The 22623-nt window shown below is 41.8% G+C and overlaps 1 protein-coding gene across 2 annotated transcripts in view; it reads right to left on the bottom strand.

Annotated features, from left to right (window-relative positions):
• The window catches only part of arhgap27 (Rho GTPase activating protein 27), a 61583-nt gene extending 39519 nt beyond the window's left edge, over window positions 1–22064 (bottom strand). The window contains exons 1-2 of one of the 2 annotated variants that reach the window (XM_017710588.2): window positions 21941–22064; window positions 17431–18343 (exon numbers count right to left, since the gene is read on the bottom strand). In XM_017710588.2, the coding sequence (XP_017566077.1) occupies window positions 17431–18294 (864 nt within the window). In that variant the 5' untranslated portion in view covers window positions 18295–18343; window positions 21941–22064. The remainder of the gene's footprint in view (window positions 1–17430; window positions 18344–21940) is intronic. The other variant, XM_017710590.2, reaches the window with a different exon arrangement.
• Between the last annotated feature and the right edge of the window lie 559 nt (window positions 22065–22623).

Below are 22623 nucleotides of genomic sequence, written 5' to 3'. Positions count from 1 at the left end.
GTGTGGTTTGATGCTCTGCTGCAGCCATTTAGTAAAATGTCTCTGGTGTTACCTTTCTTATGTGTAACACCAATGACAATCGGTAACACCAGTGACACATATGGGTAGATAAAACAGTGGACGTTTTTGTAGAATGACCCAATGAAGGCAGAAAATGCCCACGTTTCCTTGGCATTTAAAGGGGTAAATTAGTAGAACAAACATAATATCAAAGAAAAAGGTACCACAAAGCTTCTAGCTGTTAGCCAAGGTCCAGGAATGTGGTAAGCCATGTGTTATTAGGGCACGTTTTTATAAGATTATAATCAGCGTAAGCTCAGGGGGAATCTCCTCACTGAAATCACATTCTCAGGGGTGCCTGCCTTAAATGGCACTGACACCAAATGACTGAAAGTACAGAATCTACAGAGCAGGACTGAACGTTCGTTCCACGGTCCAACCGCCTGGGACTTGCAACCCGTTCCTAACAGAATGATTCAGTCAATAACAATGAATGGAATCTAGTAGTGAACGATAAGCATTACTGAAATGACAACAAGATAAATGGTGGCTATATTTTACTGTTCAGCATCTCGAACATCTGAGAAAACAGGACATTTTTATTCACATGTTCACAAATACGTACATAATATATAGTCAGTTTTCAGCTATGCAATGAACTTCAGTGCACATTTTATAAAAGTGTCACAAACCACATAATCAAGTCTACTACAGATTAGTGAACTATTTTGAAGGGAGCATGTGATGACAAATGCATGTAGTGAGATGCTAACTGGTGGATATATGGGCTTCCATTACTTATTAGCAACATTAGCGCTGTAGCTACAGTGCAAAACTAAATTTCAGACACTAAGCATGTTCCCCATATGTAATGCACCAGTTGTATTATATAAGTGTCAATATGTAATAAAATTACCCATAAGTACTGTAGTGTAATACTAATGCATGCTAATTTCAGAGTGTTAGGTCTCTAGCATTATTCACTGGTTTATTCTAAAAGGACTCTTATTGTGAAAGCGGGGTTTGCTGGTTCGCTTTGTGTTTACGCCTGTACAACTGGATAAACTTGTCAGTCGAGGCATGCAAGTGAGTGTATGCCTGTGCTAACGTTAAATCCTTACAGGAAAGTCTGTTCACTCAGCGGCCATCTCTGCATCGCCGCCGGGCAGTTATTTCCAGACACACAAGACCAGACTCCTCTCTCTTTGAATGGGGACCTAAATACTCAAAACTTAAAATATTTAAGTTAATGTTTGTAATGTTTGACAATTTTGGACCATTTCTGTTGGTCTGTTAATTATGAAATATTAACTCAATTTATTATGCAAAAAAAAGCAACAAAAATGAAGGATTACAAGGTTTTTGCACAACAATGAAATGAAAGTACTTATATATAATAATATGGCCCATCTGTATTATATAGAGTACCTACATGCAATAACAACATGTCCAGTATGTATGCAAGTACCTAAATATAATAATATGTCCCATATGTAACATATAACTGTCAGTGGGATTATAACAAATTATTTTATAAATGACAGCAACTCAGCCATGAAGTAGTCACGTAAAATGACAGAGCAGGCTCAGCGGATGCTGAGGTGCATAGTGTGCAGAGGTCACCAACTTTCTGCAGAGTGAATCACTACAGACCTCCAAACTTCATGTGGCCTTCAGAGTATCTCAACAACAGCGTAGAGAGCTTCATGGAATGGGTTTCCATGGTCGAGCAGCTGCATCCAAGCCTTACATCACACCAAGCACAATGCAAAGCGTTGAATGCACTGGGGTAAAGCGCTGCCACTGGACTCTAGAACAGTGGAGACATGTTCTCTGGAGTGACGAATTATGCTTCTCCATCTGGAAAGCCGGTTGCCAGGAGAACAGTACTTGTCTGACTGCATTGTGCCAAGTATAAAGTTTGGTGGAGGGGGGATTATGGTGTGGGGTTGTTTTTCAGGAATTGGGCTCAGCCCCTTAATTCCAGTGTAAGGAACTCTTAATGCTTCAGCACCGAGAGATTTTGGACAATTTCACACTCCTAACTTTATGGGAACAGTTTGGGATGGCCCCTTCCTGTTCCAACATGACTGCGCACCAGTGCGCAAAGCAGGTCCATAAAGACATGGATGAGCCAGTTTGGGGTGGAAGAACTTGACTGGCCTGCACAGAGTCCTGACCTCAACCCAACAGAACACCTTTGGGATGAATTAGAGCGGGGACTGTGAGCCAGGCCTTCTCGTCCAACATCAACATGTGTTCCAACTCTTGCCAGAAGAGTTCAAGCTATATATATATATATATATATATCGTCACATAAAGTGGGAAAGCTGGTCTGATCAGGAGCAGAAAAGCCCCAGAAGCAGCTGACATGGGCTTAAGATTTTGAAACTGCTTATACGTATGAAATACCGTGAAGAATTTATAGCCATAATCAATGAATAAGTGAGGGACTGTGGAGGACCCTGATTGAGAAAGCATGCGACTGCTTACTTAACCAAATTACTTATTCCAACGAAACTATTCGACTGACGAGGCTGGGGCCTGAATCGCACATACACACAGAGCCTCTCGCTCGCACAGAAGGTCTATTGAAGCCAGTCTCCCACCCCCTCCCCCTGCACTTACATCATCAAGCATGGCCTGGAATCCTGGATTACCTCACAGCACTGAACGTCCGGACTCATGTAGTGCATATTGTTTCTGCATACATTGTTCTTTCAAGGAACAAAGAATATAAATGCAACCTTAAAGCTTTCACGGTCCAACTGTGTAACTTCAATTAATTTTCTTCCCAGAAAAAGCATCAAATCTTTTAAAGCTGAACAATAAAGTAAGAAGCCTGGAGACACAACTTAAAAAATAGGATTGTGGTAGAATTACACTGATCAGGCATAACATTATGACCACCTCCTTGTTTCTACACTCATTGTCCATTTTATCAGCTCCACTTTGTAGTTCTAGAGTTACAGACTGTAGTCCATCTGTTTCTCTGATACTTTGTCAACCCCCTTTTACCCTGTTCTTCAGTGATCAGGACCCCCATGGACCCTCACAGAGCAGGTACAATTTGGGGGGTGGATTATTCTCAGTGCTGGTACGAGTGGATCAGACACAGCAGTGCAGCTGGAGTTTTTTAACACATTAGACACTCCTACCTCGTCACACCACCACCACATCAGTGTCACTGCAGTGCTGAGAATAATCCACCATCCAAACAGTACCTGCTCTGTGAGGGTCCATGGGGGTCCTGACCACTGAAGAGCAGGGTAACAAAGTATCAGAGAAACAGATGGACTACAGTCTGTAACTGTAGAACTACAAAGTGCAGCTATACAGTAAGTGGAGCTGATAAGATGGACAATGAGCGTAGAAACAAGGAGGTGGTCATGATGTTAGGCCTGATCTGTGTGTGTTCCCTGACTAAAGGTGCTGTAGACATACCCCCAAGGGTTCCAATCCAATCCAGTAACAGTTCTTTTTTTTCCGAAAGTATACAGAGGTCGTTACATGGCGACGGTTGATAACAGCCCGAGGCAGAGACATGTAAACCCACACACCTGCACACCTGAACAACCACCTAATCAGCCTGTAAACATGTGTCTTCCAGCTGAGACACAAGCTCGCTCCTAACAGACACCCCAGAGGAGAACAGGAACCAATGACTTTCAGTCTAGATTTCAAACAAAGAATATTTCCTGAAATACAAACCATGGTGGACTTCCAATATAGACCATATGCAAAACAGTCTGGCTATATCCGAAACTACGGCCCATTCACTGCTGTCTGACATTTTCAGTCAAATCATAGTGAATATCCAGTTCACTCTCACAATCCTACAACACATAGAAGAGACAAAAAAGCATCCATAATGCACTGCTTTGTTCGGTTTGAAAGTTCACATGCAACTAGGAGTCGGCTCACCTTAACACTACTGTGGCAACATCTTCCCATATCTTTCCTCTGATATCATACAATTCCAGGTTGAGGTTGAGATGTAACCAGAGTCCTTCAGAGTGGTTTGGTGTGAAATGGCTGATTGTAGAGACTCAGATTTCTATATAATGGTGGTGAATGGAACCAGGGGTCACCATGACTAAGTTTAAGTGATACTTTTTAATCCCACAAACAGGGAAATTCCACCTCCGCATTTAACCCATCCGTGAAGTGAAACACCACACACACACACTAGGGGGCAGTGAGCACACTTGCCCGGAGCTGTGGGCAGCCCTATCCACGGCACCCGGATAGCAGTTGGGGGTTAGGTGTCTTGCTCAAGGACACTTCAGTCATGGACTGTCAGTATTGGGGATCGAACCGGCGACCTTCCGGTTACATGACCACATACATGACTACATACTGTCCTGATTGGATAATTTTCCATTGACTGTTTCAATTTCCCTGCGATGGACTGGCGACCTGTCCAGGGTGTATCCTGTCTTTCGCCCAGTGATAGCTGGGATAGGCTCCAGCACCCCCCGTGACCCAGAAGGAGAAGCGGCTTAGAGCGTGTGTGTATATATGTGTGTGTGTGTGTTTCAATTTCTTAAAGCAAATTTTAAAAACAAAAATGTACCAATTACAACCTTTTTTTATTTAATGGGCTATGAGGGTTCACCAGTGCTGGTCTGGGTGCATAAGACACAGTGGTGCTACTGTATTCATGCCCTCCGATGTAAAGAACAGTGATTAGGGAACCGGTTTGAGAGCTATGATTTGGAGGGACTGTACGCTCTCTCTGACATCACGTCCTGATTTTAATGCCTTCACGTGTCTGTGGGGGCACGGTTCGATGTGTGGGGGCTCTGGGTTTCACATCAAACACAACACCCCCACCAAAGACTTAGCACCTGCTAAGAGGAAGTGAACAACACAAGAACCAAAAACGGATGTTACATAAATGACACTTGACATTAGGCACTAGACTACCCTTATACAAGCTCAGCCCAGGAGACAAACACAGCAGCAGAACAGACGACCAAAAAAATGCTGATCGTCCACCTACCAGACAGGGGTGGCGTAATCAGTCAAGTGAGAGATAAATATAGGCTTACTGAGGTTTTGGTTCCTAGCTAGAGACGTGCAGGACAGCTAAAAATTACATTTGCTTATTTAGTTTAGCACTGGAGCTATGAGGTTAATGTAGCTCACAAGCTTACTTACTAAAAATAATATATACACACACACACACACACATATATACATACATACATACACACACATATATATATATACACACACATACATACATACACATACATACATCCTTATATATATATATATATATATATATATATATATATATATATATATATATATCCTAAAGTCTGAATTGTGTCTCAACTTTTGTCCTCCTTAAACAGGTAATTAAGATTAAGTGACCCTTATTAGTCCCACAACGGGGAAATTTCACCTCTGCATTTAACCCAGCCGTGCAGTGAAACACCACAGACACACTAGTGAAGACAAACAATAGGAGGCAGTGAGCACACTTGCCTGGAGCAGCAGGTGGGCAGCCCTATCCGCAGCACCCGGGGAGCAGTTGGGGGTTAGGTGTCTTGCTCAAGGGCACCTCAGTCACGTCCTGTCGGCTCAGGGGATCTGAGACCATCATGGGCTGGAGGTTAGGGAACCGGCTCTGTGACCAGAAGGTCGCCAGTTCCGATTCCCAGAGCCAACAGTACATGACTGAGGTGTCCTTGAGCAAGACGCCTAACTCCCAGCTTCTTCCCGGGCGCTGCGGATAGGGCTGCCCACTGCTCCAGGCGAGTGTGCTCACTGCCCACTAGTGTTTGTGCTCACTAGTGTGTTCACTAGTGTCCCGTTGTGGGACTAACAAGGGTCTCCTAATCATAAACTCATACAATCTTATGAGAAGTATATACATGATTCAGACTTGGCTGTCCAAAAATATCTGGACACCTCTTTAAATTAGTGAGTTCTAGTGACATTAGAGCTTGTATATCCTCCATAGAAAAGCAGGCATGGGCCTAAGGTCACCACTTGGCTGTGGAGCGGTGGAACTAATACCTCTGGCATGAGTTGAAGTGTCCAGGTTAGTCCAGAACTGATCATCTAACATCCGTACCTGACCTCAGTAATGCTCACGTGGCCTATTTATACCTTTGATTGAAGAGGAAACCCAAGATGAAGAGTTTTGTTCATCGTTATAGATGACCGTGTCAAAGTAAAACAACTGTTAATCAGATAAACATCTTCGTGTATTAGCAGCCGCTAAACGTCTAGGAACACGTTCTCACTGAACACTCACACTGTACCTGTCTGGGCGGCTGGGCTGCATTTCCTTCATGCCTGCATGAAATATCCTCGTATGGGAGATGAACTCTGTCTGTATCCGAGCAGTCAGAACATGTTCTCACGATCGCAAATTCATTGTAGGAGTAATAAATGATGGGTGGTTATTGGTTTCAATGGTATATTGTGATGTAAAGCCAAATGCTAATCAAACCATTGCACATTTGTATGGGCTCATTTATTAAAAGTCATAATTCATCTTTTCACCATTTCCCAACCACATCCCTTAGAACTGAACATAAAAGTGATGTATGCAAATGACCTCTGTTCTGACTGGCTGAACTGCATACAGCCTCTCAAAAAGCAGTCTGAGGGGGTGGAGCTAAACTGCTGTAGGCTGAATAGTTGGATATGTAAATATGCTGCCCATGATCATTTTCACCACTAATACTGTGATAGAAAAGATAAGAACAGCACAGGGACCTGAATACAAACATATCTATAAATGAATATGAACATCTATATGAATGAACATGAATATCTACTTGGGTAGACGTAGAATATAACATTTAGAGACATGGATTAAGCCCAGACTTGGACTAAATTGCAGTGGCAATGGAGAATCACCATTAGAAATTCCTTTTGGTCTAGGCTTAAAAGGGACCTCCTCTGACTTATCAAAAATTTCTGCATAATTAAATGGTTAACGTCATCACAGTCATTCAGACTGGCTTGGTGTGAAAGGCTCTGTTCTAGAGATGGGAACCAGATGTGATGGGAACCAGACGTCCACCTCTAAGAGCTCCCTCAAAGAAGGTTATTGCATGAAATGGCTAGGAATACAATGTACACTGCCTGAATCTGTCCAGGGTGTTTCCTGCCTTCCTCACACGGACTGCTGGGATAGGCTCCAGCTCCCCCCTGACCCAGGAGGATATTTCCACTGTAGACGCTGGGCCTCCTGGTTCCTATCACCACCACTGTAAAGAAATCTGAGTCTCTGCAAACAAACCATTTCACATCAAACCAATCTGAACCACTGTGTTTACGTTTCAGCCACTGAATTATGCAGACCTTGGGAAAAACTGGTGGAATTCCTCTTTCAGCTTAAACTGGATCTGGCAAACTGGCTCCATAGGATCACAATTCTGTTTCATTAGTCACAAATAATTACAAAACAGTTCTCAAACACAGAAACCGTAACTACAGAAAGAGAGACTCCTGTATGTTTCGTAATTCCAGAAGATGAGTAATGATTGCGCAATGCATTACTCATAAAATCTCACTGTAAAAACATCGGTATTAAACACACGCCTTTCATTCAGGGTGTGAAAAGTCACGGAAAGGTTCCACTTTAATTCAAGGCAGAGAACCTGACCAGAGCTTCACACTGACACAACTAAACTCTATTACTCTATTATTAATTAAATCAGTGGGCTTTGTTCTGTCTTACAGTCAAAATGAGTCTGACCAATTTAGATTTATATACATTCATACACATTTCCACCATATCGCTGTTGCTGGAACAAAACCTCGCATCTCCATTTTGGTCGTTTTTCACTTCTTGAAATAATTTGAAAGCACCTGTTGCCCTTTATGCTGTGTTTAAATTTCATGATGAATGGGCCAAAAGAAATGGCCCAAAATGACTTGGAAAACATTCTGGTTCCATTGACTTGCATTATAAGTTAAGCACGTTTTTTCCTTCTCCTGTAAAGTTTGATTTTGGAGATATGAGGTTTTTCTTCTGACAACAGCGATATTCTGTTCTTAATGATTTTAAAGGGCACATATCCTATATCTGCAGCCTTTAATGGGGCCTATTTTTCTATCATTCAGGTATTTTAGAATAATCAGAGAGTCCATTTTTATTGTCAACACAGCCAAGTTATTATTATAATCAATAGTCACAGCCCTGAACTTTTCCATCTCCATGGGCAGAAGTAGAGTTCATTCTTCCCCAGTTTAAAATGCACCTGCTGCTATTAATATAACAAAGTTATAATATCACAAAGTGTCATGCTGTCACTCATGTAGGCATACAAGGTCAATGCCAGGCCTGTGTCTGGGTCCAACTGACCCCCAATAAAACATGCAAACGTTGCCATCTATAACCACACGGTAGTTTCACAGTGTCCTGAACAAGCTGGTACTCGTATGTCAAGCAGGGTGTTTCTCCATTTCACTTAGAAGGGCTCATATCAACGAAAGCATGTTTACATACTAGATCAACTTAAATAAACATTCTTAAATAAACCAACGGGTCTTTATCTGGAAACTAAGCTGCAAAACAGCTAAGCTCACAAAAGCCAACATATTTACATATGTCCTATTAATACACACACACACACACACACACACACACACACACACACACACACACACAAATGTATATATACACTCACCGGCCACTTTATTAGGTACACACTATTCAGTTGCCTGTTAACACAAATAGCTCATCAGCCAATCACACGGCCGCAACTCACTGCATTTAGGCATGTAGAGGTGGTCAAGACAACCTGCTGAAGTGCAGACCGAGCATCAGAACGGGGAAGAAAGGGAATTTAAGGGACTTTGAACGTGGCGTGGTTGTTGGTGCCAGACGGGCTGGTCTGAGTATTTCAGAAACTGCTGATCTACTGGGATTTTCACGCACAACCATCTCTAGGGTTTACAGAGAACGGTCCGAAAAATATCCAGTGTGCGGTCAGTTGTGTGGACGAAAATGCCTTGTTGATGTGAGAGGTCAGAGGAGAACGGGCAGACTGGTTCCAGATGATAGAAAGACAGCAGGAACTCAAATAACCAACCAGAATCTCTGAGGAACGTTTCCATCACCTTGTTGAAAGTGTGGCACGAAGAATTAAGGCAATTCTGAAGGCAAATGGGGGTCCAACCTTTTACTAGTAAAAGATACCTAATAAACCTGTACCTAATAAAGTGGCCGGCGAGTGTATATGTGTGGGTGTATATATATGTTATATATATATTCATGTGCTGTGTTTAACATATTGGGAAAAAAACAACAATGTGCTGGACAGGCCAACCAATCAGAGCAAAGCAATTTACATGTATTAGTCTTAAAGGCACAGTAAGAAAATTTAATAATGTTTAACTAATTTCAGGCATAATGTGAAGCTGGAAAATAGGCACAGACAAAAACTAAATTGATGGTTTTATAATAAACCTAAACAAAAGTTTGCTTAAGAAAAAAAAAACATTTTATAGGTTCTAGTACTTTCTGGTTCCCAGCTCTCCATCCAGGTTCACTACAGCTGGGTATGAAGCGGCTCCATTCCACTAATTTGCATCATACAGTGCACAATTATGTGTTATGATTATATAACTGGCCATGACCAACACAGGAACTGTCCTTCTCTCTGCTCACCTCACACAATAATCAAGAACCACAGCCTTCTGTTAGGAGACTGAAAAACAGGGGACATGTCTTTTAGGGTGTTTCAATGGCTGCATGATGTGGTCAAAACATAACAATAAGCCATTATATTGCTACCTGCTTCCTTACATATTCCATGCTTGATTTCTTTACAGTGGAGGTGAATGGAACCAGGGGTCACCATGTCTACAACACAAATATAGCCATTTTATTACTACTCAAAACAATCTACACACGTCTTCTGATGTTGACAGTGAAGAAAGTCAAAGTGAAAACCAACAGGATTTTCCAAATCTGGAGGCACTCCTAACAACCACCTGGAAGAGCTGGTAGACACCAACACTACCCCCCATCAAATCAAGCTGCTACAGATCTAAAAACATTCACATCCATCCTTCCCGTGAAAAGACAACTCAGCGCTCTGGGTCGGAAATGACGTGTAGCTGTCAAGAACCTAACTGAGAAAAGGAGACGGACATATCAAACAAAGAAGCGGGAGGATGGACTGACCACTCCAGAGTCCAGACCACAACGTCAGTCAATGTGTTAGGGATTACTTAAATACTTAGATCATGAGCAGAAAATGCTAAACCAACTTCTAAGACTGAACTTTTGGAGGTATGGTGATGTCATCACTGTGCTGACTCTCTAAGTACGTTTGATTGGCTAGTTACTGGAGCTCATTCGCATAATGCAGCCTTCTGCAATGTCAGAGCTGCAAAGGCCAATATAAGGCCATAGACTAACACAATAAGCAATATAAGGCCATATATTAACATAATAAGCAATATATCGATGTAACTGTGAGTCGTGCAGAAGTGCTGACCATATCTAGGCCTAGATGAGTACTTACTCATCGTCTAACACACAAAACCACATCCCCATTACACACACACACACACACACACACTGGGCTGCAGGGTCTACCCGTGCATTGAAATCATGTGAGCTTGCATTAGCATAAGATGACCTACATATCCGGGACTTCTGCACATTGTGCCCGCTGAACTGAATGGCACCTCGGCCGTGCCACCCTTGGAAGCCTCATCGCCATGGAAACCAAAACTTCAGTGGCAGACTTCCAGAGGCGCCTGGGCCTTTCCATACACGAGAGGTTAGGCTGAAATGGTTGCAAATGCCTTTTTCTGTAGAAATAAGACTCACCTACAGATGAAATCCCCACTGAGGCACACCTTGCTATAAGCAAGATAAATGATTGTCATATTGTGTCATTGTGCAACTCATTATGCAACGAAATGAATTCGAAAAGGGTGGGCAAAACACTTGTCCTCACAGCTGAGAGAAGAAAGTCAACTTTTTAAAGTAGGCTAACGTCCTAAATTCACAAAAAGACTGCATGACCTGTTTTGTCTGGAATGGAATCAAACTTAGACTAAATAACGACAAGGAGGAGCAGCTTAAATCACAACAACACACTTTAAACGTGATATTTTAAGTTTTAATTTGTGTAAAATGCACAAATGAAACCCTGCAGATGGTTTCTCGTCCACCACATTTCCAGTTTTCATAAGAAAAGCAGTTTTCCCAATGCTACTTTTTCGAACTTTCCGTTCCACCTTAACTGTGCTGCACTCAGTGCAGCTTCCATCCTCGCCAGAATGTAACTGCTGCACCATTTAAGGTGGAACGGAAAGTTCGAACGAGAAGCCCAACCTCACCTGCAGAAAACAACATCCTCCAACGAAGGAAACCGTGAGAAAAGCCTACCGTGCAACAAGTGCTTTTTCGCTCACTCCAACAAAGCCCAGAACAGCCTCCTGACGATTCTATTACACTTTAAAACATTAAACGATATATTAAAGCCAAAAATTAAATAAAAGTCCCTCGTAATCCAGCCTTTTTGGAGTGGTACGGATGCTCTTTGGAGTTGAGGCGAGGAAAAGTCCCTCCTCCTGTGGGAAACAGGTAGCCGAGGCCTGAGGGGGAGGAGCAGCGGAGGGAATTTAACTCTTTCAGGCCCTGCTCAAGCTCAAGCTCTACCGTACTGACCATCTATTTAAGTACAGTATTATTATTATTCAGGATTTGCTGAATAAAAGTCCCCTTAACAGCCTTACAGAAAATGCAGACTACAGTTTACCTCAGGATAGTACACAAATGTAACGGATTCCTACAGGAATATTAAAAAACAGACTGTAATAAAAGTATTATACACTAATATAGGTACCTTATAGTTTATTCTAGTGTAACTATAGATTTTTGGCACATATTTTCTCAACGTTCAACAAACCTGTTGATATGAGTGCTTTTATTTTGTAAAACAGAAAGCAAAGATAAAAAAATAAATAAAAAATATTAAATAAATAAATCAAATAATATTTAAGTATAAATATTTAAATAAAAAAATATTTTCCTAAGATTTTAATTGCTAAGTCAAAATAATGACTTTTTTTAAAAAATACTGACTTATTATGTCAAAATAATGAATTGTATTCTTGAAATTTTGACTTAGCATTTCAAGGCGATGACAAAGTGTAACGCAGGGGAGCGATGATGAGGCGGACGCATGAGTATGCTGAGAGAAGCTAGATTTATTAGGGGCAAATCCATAATCAGGGTCTGAACAGTCAAGGGTCAAAGAGCCAACACGGAGAGATCGAGGGACAGACATTACGAAAAGGAACACAGACTAGACACACAATGGAGGCCAGAAGAAACAACACCATACAAAGACCAGCAACTAACAAGGGAAAACACAGGGCTTAAATACAAGAACAATGAGGGTTAACAAGACACAGGTGAAAACAATCAAGGGCGCAGTCTAGAAACAAGGGGGCAGAACACGGAAGAAAAGGAAGCACATGGACAAGACCAGAGGTAAACTAAATCATGTGGAGGACTGGGAGGGGCCAATCGTGACACAAAGTCTATACTGATTTTCTCAAAATCTTGACTATGTTGACTATTAAAAAATTCTTCATTCATAATGCTATAATTGAAATAATGACTTGTTTTCCCAAGATACTGTGTCACGGGTGGCTCCTCCCACTACTCCATGTGCTCCTTTGTTTGATCTTCCATGTGCCTTTGTTTTGGTTTTCTAGTCCTGCCCCTTGTTTGGTTACTCCTCCCCCTGATTGTCTCCACCTGTTTTCCACCTGTCTCTCATTATCTCTGTTGTATTTAAGCCCTGTGTTTACACTTGGTCTTGGCTGGTCTTTGTCCTTGTCCTGTTTGGATCTTTGTTTGTAGTTTGAATTGTCGTTTGACGCGTTTTTGATTTGTTTGCTGTGTTTCTCTGTTGTGTTTATCTTGGTTCTTAGTTATGTCTGTCCACCCTCAACTTGGTGTAGATTATTGGAAACTGGACTGTCTTGACTATGACCCTGGATTTGTCCTTAATAAATCTTGCTTATCTCAGCGTATGCGTCCGCCTCCTCACTCCACGTTACACTGACTTAACATGTATAAATAATGAAATTATTTCTTGCCTTTTTCACTTAGTATCTCAAAGCAATGACTCAATTTCTAAGAAGTTTGACTCAGTATCAGAAATAAACACTTTTTCTCAAAGCTTTGAATTATAATCCCCCCCAAAATGACTTGAAATGTTGACTTAGTGTCTCAAAATAACAACTTTTTTTTTTAATTATGACATCTCAAAATAATCCCTTATTATCTCCAAATATTTACTATTTTAATTTAATAACTGATATTATGTTGCAGTTGCACTTGATTAATTAAAATCGCATTGCCAAATTAGTCAAAATCAGAAATAAAGTCAAAATCTTGACAAAATTGAATCATTCTGAAATAAATTTTCAAGATTATAAAATTACAAGTCCTTTTTCCGAGAAAATAAAGTAATAATTTCAAGATACTAAGTCATTTTTTTAAAAACTGTTACCAGAAACAGAAGGAAAAAAAGTATCCTGGAGGGAATCGGCTTCCATATATGTGGTTTTATGAGTCTATAACAAAAACTGGGGGGGGGGGGGAATATTTTTACCTCCAGAATTTGTAACACAGTTTTATCTGGATTTTTATATGGATTTTTTTTTAAATGCCCCCTACCACCCACCCCCCACCACAACCCCCCCCCCCCCCCCCCAACCTTTCTTGTGTCTGGGTTTTGCATTAAAGTATTACTGCGTCACGTGTGTCTTGTTTTGCATGAGAATTCTACTTTAAAAAAAGCAAAAAAAAAGATTTAAATCTTCATCTTGCCAAGTAACTGCAGCTTGTGACCACAGTTAGCCTGCTGTTAGCAGTGCTGAGGCAGCGGTCAGCAGCAGGCTAGGCTACTGTGGACTGAATATTACTGTCATGTGGACAGTTTTTACACCAGTCCTTTTGTCTAAAAGACCCGAAAACTATAAAATAAGCACAAAAACCATCATCTGGTGCGGAAAAGACAGCGAGAGGGCGATGAGTTTCTCTGGGAGCTTTGAGTTTGTGTCTCACAGCATTAGCCAAACCAACCCAGTCAGGAAAAAACAGCCACGCTTTTCACATGCAGATCTGTTTGGCACCGCACTGCAGCAATTACAGCTGAGGCTTTGTTAGCCCGGGCATTTGATCAAAGGAGATAAATAAGTGAACCGTAACGCTTGGGGAAACTAGCCTAACTGCTCTAATATCTTGTGTGTACTTTTTACAGAGCACTTTTAAACGACTGGGCCTTTAAAAACATTAAATGATGGAGGTTTATCAGCCGTGTGGCTAGACGAGTACAAAAGTGGTGATTCTGCCGGCACAAATAAATTACAGCAGTACACATGCAGATTCATTTCACACTAAAGCTGGGCCCATTCGCCCTGAGAGTCGGGCACGTTTGGCTGAATGTGAACGCAGTTTTTGAGCCTGGAAGTGGTCCAGAGAACTGAGCACTGGGTCTCTTGAAAATGGTGGTCTGGTAAGTGGAGGGAGTGCTTGCATGCTCATGGAAATGACATCCAGTAGTCACATTTGGCCTATTTTCATAGGTACTAACAGCATTTAAACATCATGCTCTCACTCACTGTCCACTCATTAGACACTACCTTGTCAGTCCACCTTGTAGATGTAAAGTCAGAGACGACAGCTCATCTGCTGCTGCACAGCTGCGTTGGTCATCCTCTAGTCCTTCATCAGTGGTCACAGGACGCTGCCCACAGGACACTGTTGGCTGGATATTTTTGGTTGGTGGGCTGTTCTCAGTCCAGCAGTGACACTGAGGTGTTTAAAAACTCCAGTATGATTGCTGTGTCTGATCTACTCAAACCAGCACAACACTCACTAACACACTACCACCATATCAGCGTTACTGCAGTGCTGAGAATGATCCACCACCAAATAGTACCTGCTCTGTGAGGGTCCATGGGGGTCCTGACCGCTGAAGAACAGGGTAAAAGATGGCTAACAAAGTATCAGAGAAACAGATGGACTACAGTATACTATACTGTAACTGTAGAACTACAAAGTGCAGCTATACAGTAAGTGGAGCTGATAAAATGGACAGTGAGCGTAGAAACAAAGAGGTGCTCATAATGTTATACCTGGTTATGTGAGGCCTCTTACATTGTATTATTGTGCACATAGTACACTTTACTACACTGTATATTCTCAGCGTAATGCCATTACTACTACCTACCACATTCCTTACTGCCAGTCACCTGGTGCTATTTCTATATATACTGCTACTTGTTTTCTGGTGTACGTGTCTAGTATGCACAATCCCTCCCTGCCCCCTGTGCTCTTCTACATAAATATGTAGAAACATGCTGCTGTACTATAAGAATTTATATACATATATATATATATATATAAATATATATATAATAAGAGAAGAAACAAGTCTTGTATCTTAAATTTATAAATTAATTGTATTATCTGATTAAAAAAGTGAGCTAGGGCAGAGTGATATCCTCTCAGGGGACCCAAAATTCCTTGTAACAGGGTCTTCCAAATCTTGAATCCAGGTTCCAGTCCTGAATTTTGCATGCACTGCTTGGTATGATACTAGGTGACCAACCAGTAACATGGACAGGTCAGTTAACTAGCGGCAATTACAAAATATAGGCCTGGAAACTGGACTGGGTCCAGATTTGAAGACCTGTGCCCAAGACTATTATTCTTGAGCACAGCGGTAATAAACATCACCAACATTAGTAGGAAGGGATGAGCGCTACTTTTGTTATTCGAGTATCTGCAAAGTTACTGAACAGATATTTGGATAACTGCTACTTAGATTACATACCTTTAGAAGGGTGTATATAATATGGTTCTAATACAAAGCTGTTTTCCTATTTGATCATAATGGCGCTTTCACTTAATCTCAGTTTCATTCCTTTTACGTTTTGCTTTAACTAATTTACCTGTGTGTAACCAAAGATATCAGTAAGCAGTATCATCTATATTCTGAGTACAGCAGCTGCACAGCTGCTGGACACCAGGCATGCCTGTAATCTGCACTCTGCACAGCCCTCCGTGTTCCTAAATCAAGATTTCCTCATCGCTTCCCTGTCCCGGCAGGCATTACTCTTGGATGTGTCGTTTCAAGAGAGTGGTGAGCTTAAGTCTACACATAAAGCTCCAGAACAGCAGCCCGGAATTTGGTGGAGTACAGCACCTCACAGTGGTCATACACGACCTTTCATCAGCAGAAACTCAGGTTACTAGCATGACATGTACATATAAGTGGACTGTGGCTTTTGTTTTGGTCCTTTAAGCATAATTCCTAAAAACACTAGTTCCCCAGTCCTGAACCTGGAGTATGGTACATTTTTGGTTGTTTTACCTGCTACATCTTACCCGATCAGCTAATCTGCTAATTAGCCAGCCCTTTCTGAGCTAAAGAGGTTTCCAGTCTCAACCTGTACTCCAAAAACTAGGCTGCAGTCTGGGGCCCTGTTTCAGCTTTTTTACTTGCCCTCTGTCATTTTGAATTACTGCTAGGATGTGCATCACACTATGGTTACACAAGTAGCCTCATGTAGCAGAAGAGGAGGAGTGGACCAGACTCACCCTCTGCTAGGTGAGCTTCAGTGAGTTAATCAGTGAGTTAACTGTGCAAAATTTGCAATGCAAATTTTTTTTAAAGCTCTGAGCATAAAACATTTTAAAAATAACTGCTTTGTCTGGCTATAAATTTTGATGTAGTGCCTTCTTGTTTGTCACTGTTAGCCATGTAGTCTTTAGCATGCTAATTAGCCAGCTAGCAGAGGAAGTATCAACAGTCATGTATAACAGATGGAGTACCTTGCAATCTAAATCTAAATCCCAGTACATTGAATATGGTTTTTAAATATGAAACATTTTAAAGTAGTTTACTGCTGTGGCCTATAAACATCTTTATCCTACCTTATTGTGGGGTATTTTGCCTCAGATTGCAAGGATATCTGGGCAAGTTCTGCTGCTGAAGTCAATTCTTGTGTTCACTCGTGCAATCGCCCGCCTCAGGGCTCATCTAATGCTCTTCAGTTTAGCTAATAAAGTAATGGAACAGTCTTCAAGACGGCACCAGACAAGGGAGATTTTGCAAGTCCTTTTTATTGATGTGACAGAGCAGCCTTGGAAGACCGTTCTGTTTTGCAATCTGTAATACAAATGAGGAACCTTTCTAGGACCTTTCTTGACTCCAGCCTAGCACTGGAAATCCACTGCCCTGCATGTTTTTAACCGTTCCCCATACCAACACCACTGGTCCATCCACTAATTATCAAGCCCTTCACAGTCTTGATCAGGTGTTTTAGGACAGAACAATTTAGAACCCCCGTGTTAGTGCAGGAGTGTGAACCATATTTTGTATATAATGAATAAATCAAAATAGCCTGTACCTTGTTTGGGAGTGAATCTGGCTTGTCAGGAGGAGATCCAGGAGTCTGCTCTTTTGTAGTGAAAGGAGTTGAAGGAGAAACAGGAGAGCCTGGTGTCAGTTCTGCCTCAATGTCTTTAGTTTCCTTCACCACTTCCTGATCATCTATTGACTCATACATATTGTCCCATATTTTCAGATCCCAACCGGCCCTTTTAAGCATGTGAATATCTTCTTTTAGTTCCAGCAGAGGGCTCTTAGGTGACTGGGTCTTGCTGCCAGCTGAGCTGGGTTCTGCTTCTTTGCCCTGTGAACTGGTGGTAGAAAAGTGCGGTGGAGAGATGGCATACGGGCTTTCATCCTCATCAAGTGGAAGAGAGGTTGGTGTTCCTCCATGGGTTACGTCCGCCTGCGTTATATCCTTGTATGAGTCACAAGGTTCAGGTTCCGGCTCAGCTTTAGGGTCTGGTGCCTCTGGCTCACCTAACCTAAAGTCATAAAGATCTTGGGGGATGATAAAAGTTGAGATCCTGTGTCCATCCTTCTCTGAGTCTTTCTTGATGGTCGTGGGGTCTCTAATGGTAACCTCCAAAGTCTTCTTCGAATCAGCAGGCTCTGTTTCAGAGAAAGGCTTTGGAGGACCCAGCTTATCTTCCTCTTCTGGAGGCTCAGGGAGTGCCCAGTTGTTCTCAGGAGGCAACTCTGTCACATACTTGGCTGGGACAAAGAAAGGTTTGGTGGTCTCATCTTTGCGCACATGCCACCAGTGGTAGTTGGTCTTGGCCACCAGCATGTAGCGCTCGTTGGGTTTGATGGAAACCTGATTGCCATCACGATCTGTGTACTCATACTGGAAGTTCACCACCACGACCTGGGGGGCCGACATTGTTCCCAGCTCTCCGTTTTACCAGGTCAAGGTGACATCATGGCTGGAGCTGTGGGTCAGAGCAAGAAGACAACAGCTATTTTTATAAAATCTTCATACTTAAACACTCAGACGCTTGATATTAATCTGCCCAAATTATTCACTAGATTTATCAAAACAAGGCGTTGTTCATACATGATATTAACATCTGTCTTGACTGATCTTATGACAGGTGAATAGTGAGATCTGCCATGTCCTGTATACAGTGACCACTTGTGACTGAATTTGGTGAATGCAGGAAAATTTAGAACCATTTCATGCTTAAATGGTTCTCTGCATGGTAAAGAATGTGCTGTGTATTGAACATAGGAATATTTAGCATCAACAATGGTTCTTGTAACAATGTCAAGCAGTATCTTTTGGTTCTATATAGAACCATTTTTTAAAAAGATTCTATTTAGAACCATGTACAGCACATTCTCCATCAATCTGAAGAGATCATTTCCCCATGCAAAGAACCATAAGCACAAATTGGTTCTATGTAGAGCTCTTGGTTCCAAATGGAATCATTGCTTTACCAAAGAACCCTTGAAGAACAGTCTCTTTTAAGAGTCTATAACTTTTAAACTTATAAGCAAATGGAAGAGGAGACAAGAAGATATGCAGCTGTTTTCATATCTACTATGGTGTCTTACATAATCCCTGACCACCTGTGAATTTGATCTGACTGATTAGATCAAAGGAATCTCCAAGGGCGTTTTCACCCTTGAGTTTTTTTCTGGACACTTGGTCAAGTGTGAAAGCTCTTTTCGTTCCCAGGAGTGGTCCAAATTGGCGATCTTTGCTCCTTTTGAAATTGGTGGTCTTCCAGTGAGCTCTAATGTGATCTGTTGCATGTGTGGGAGCTATCCAGGTTCCAATACTGCATGTGGGAGCTGCGTGATTGGTGGTCCATTTTATAATGTGACTGCTTCAACTCATCACGTCACTTCCCTAAAAATCTTCTTTTATGAGAACGGCTCCTTGTGCATTTTGCAAACGATCAGAAACGTGATGTGTGGAATTGTGCACTTGCTCCACAGTTTGAAAGGAATTCTTGTTTGCAGACAAACCAGTAATAATGAGTCTTTCATCAAACGAGGGTGTGGACATATTCAGCACAAGTGTGAAAACACTCCAAGATGCACTTGGATCCTGTTCACACCTGCACTTAGCAGTGTTCACTTGTGATCACATCACCCGGAATGCATGACGTGATGTGTGAATGAAGCCTGTGATACATTGCATGGGTCTAAATCTACTTTATGTGTTTTTTCCTTTAACTGAAACTTGGCTAAGTGTATAAGATGTTGCAAGGGCCAGGATTTAAAACCAGTCAGCTGTGTTTGGAAATATAGTGAATGTTGCATTTGACAGTTGCTCTTATACAGGATGGCTTCTGTCAAATCAGTCGCACATTCACTTCTTCAGTGAGAGCAGAATTGTTCATCAACATGTCGATGAACCTCCCCAGATTGACAGTGCTGACCTGGGATCATCTCTGCCTTTTTACATCCTGATGATTACTGCTACATGACCAGCAAGGACCTCATCTCAGATCAGCACCCATGTCTTCTTAGAAAAGAAGAATGCAGATGGACAAGGGAAACAACCAGGCTGCCACTGGATCTGCTCCAAATGCCATGGGGTAAGAAAAGGGAGAGGCCAGTTATGTGACAGCTCACTTGCAAACACGAAGAGCCGGTTTTCCTGACACAGATTAAGCAAAGACTTGGACCCAACTATATTTTTCTTGAGCCTCCTACTCGGGTACATTTGCAAAATAGCTTCTCACTATATCTGATATTTGCCTAAGGTTAGATTTGGGTAACTGTGCCTTCTTCAGCAGAAGCTGATTACTTAACAGACTTTCATAGTGCCACCCTGAAGAGGGCAGAATGCTTGGGGTGCTTTCAATGTAGTTAACCGAGCAAGTGTTGGGTTTTTTGTTGTATTGGTGAGTTAGAATGCCTTCCTGCAGCATTACAGGCAAACATTCACGGACATAGTATAGTATAAGTCATTCCATTTGGTGCACAGCACCAGCTACAGGAAACCAGTGCACTTTGCAGAGGAACGCTTGTACGAAACCCCAAGCCCAGAAGTACAGAGACTCAAAATAGGGGAAATGTAGTCATAAACCACAAAACAGGAAAACCTTCAGCTGTCATATAGCAACAGCCAGCATGATATACTGCAATCTCGGATTCCCATATATGGACTGTTCTGGCTGGGCTGAGCAATGAGTTCCCCAATTCCTATCCTCACGGCAGCAAAGCAAAAATACACACACAGTGGATTCAGTTCCATGAGAATGTGAAAACATGAGTTTCGCATGGTGGTGAGAAGGGTAAATGGTACCTGAAAATGGTTTGAATCAAGGCAGTGGTGCCACTATTCATGGGGCACTCCACAGATTGTCAAAAATTTAGTGCAATTACGTCATTAAGACGTAAACAAAGCCATTCAAAGTTGTTTCATGTGAAATGTCAAAATCGCTCGCAGTGGTGGTGACAGGAACCAGACATCTGTCTCTAGCAGCTTCCTCACGGAGAGATACACACAATAGTTATGGATGCATTTCCTGATGACGGAGACATTGCTTTAAGATGTCTGAGATAGCCTAAAATGTATTATTGAACACATCAATGGCAGAGGGTCTCATGAGGCAAACATGTCCCCAAAAGAAAACACTTTTTTTTCCTCTCAGTTTTCCACTATTTTGCTACCAAACTCAGAAGACATGCATAGGTTCACTGGTGGTTTTGGACAGTAAACAAACTGATTCTATTTGTGTTGTAAACATTACAACACCTGGTTTCTATCATTACCGCACCCTGTACAATACAACCATTTTAGAACCTGCACTAGCTAGCTGGACTGTAAATCCAGGTGTTTACTGCGGTATCTTTGACAGATGCTATCAAGCTAAGGCCAGTAGATTGGTACATCTTGGGAAGACTGAAACCCTTTTACAGTGACTAGCAGTAATTATAGTGCCGATTGCTCATCGCAAGAACTTATTCAACTAGGGGTGGGCGATATGCCAAAAATATAATACCACAAGAAATTAATCTGTTAATCTTATAAGAGTTAATAAGCTGGAACAAACCAAAACTATGAATTTAAGGATTTTTGTTCAACTGTGCTGGACTAAAACAGGCCTCATTAGGCTCTGTTTATAATGAAATGCGTAGTGTTCTGAATACTGACAATATTCACGATGACAATAAGTATTGTCATATTGCCAACCCCTAGTGGTCGACTCTCCTACTACCTGCTAATCAAGAGTTATTTTTGCTTTTTGTTTGGAATTTGGTCTAATGACAAACCTAATCCCCAGATTCAAATGCCAATTTGGTGCAAGTGGACCACAATAACTTCAAAACGACTTCAAAGGAGCTTCAGAAGAACCTATTTATTGTGCTATCAATCTAAAACAACCTGTGATGATTGGGTTGCCATCTTCTGAAAGTTACCATCAAGGAATACCAACCAACCAGGGCAAAGAAAAGAAGAAAGCATATTACAATATGACCAAAGCACAAACCACCGTACACTTCACATACATGGTTAAGGCACATTATCAAACATCTGTGAAAAAGAAAGTATGATGGTGGAAACCTACCTCCGACGAGCGAGACAGCAGTACAAACTTCTCATTTGTTCCCCCCCACAGCACCGCAGGAACAGGTGTTTTCATCTCTTCAATCTCCCTCCCCCAACTTTTTCCCTCATAGTTCTTACAGAGCTGTATGTTCTCAGATCTGCGGTCCTCAGCGTTGCAGTGAATGTGAGAAGGGAGGAGGTGTGTGTTGCTGGACGGGTTTGTGGGAGTGTGTGTGTGTGTGTGTGTGTGTGTGTGTGTGTGTGTGTGTGTGTGTGTGTGTGTGTGTGTGTGTGTGTTAAAGCGAGGGCGTGTTGAGAGTGTGAAGGAGTGTTTTTGGAGATGATGTGTCAGCTGGAAGTTGACACATTCAGGCCTATGTCCACATTTTCTCAAAAAAACAACAACCACATCGTGGAAAAAGTGAGGAAAAGAGAAGTGCAGTGAATGAGAGAGTAAAGGAGGAAGGAGACATAGAGATGACGACAGAGTAATGCTGTGGTTTGTTCCTGAAGCCACCAAGTGACAACACTGACACATGCCGCATATTTATTGCACGGCTGTTTTCAAGCTATTTCTGTTGCATGACTCAACCTGCATGGGTCATTTTAGGGTCGCTGGACATCAGACGATTCAATTAAAGAGGCCTAAAACTGGACTTTAAGATGTTGTTTGTTGTGTAAGTGTTCTGTAGCGTAGCAGCC

Source organism: Pygocentrus nattereri, chromosome 13, assembly GCF_015220715.1.
Source record: "Pygocentrus nattereri isolate fPygNat1 chromosome 13, fPygNat1.pri, whole genome shotgun sequence".
NCBI lineage: Eukaryota > Metazoa > Chordata > Actinopteri > Characiformes > Serrasalmidae > Pygocentrus > Pygocentrus nattereri.
Note: the sequence above shows the minus strand (reverse complement) of the source record. Positions and strands in the feature narration are given on the sequence as shown.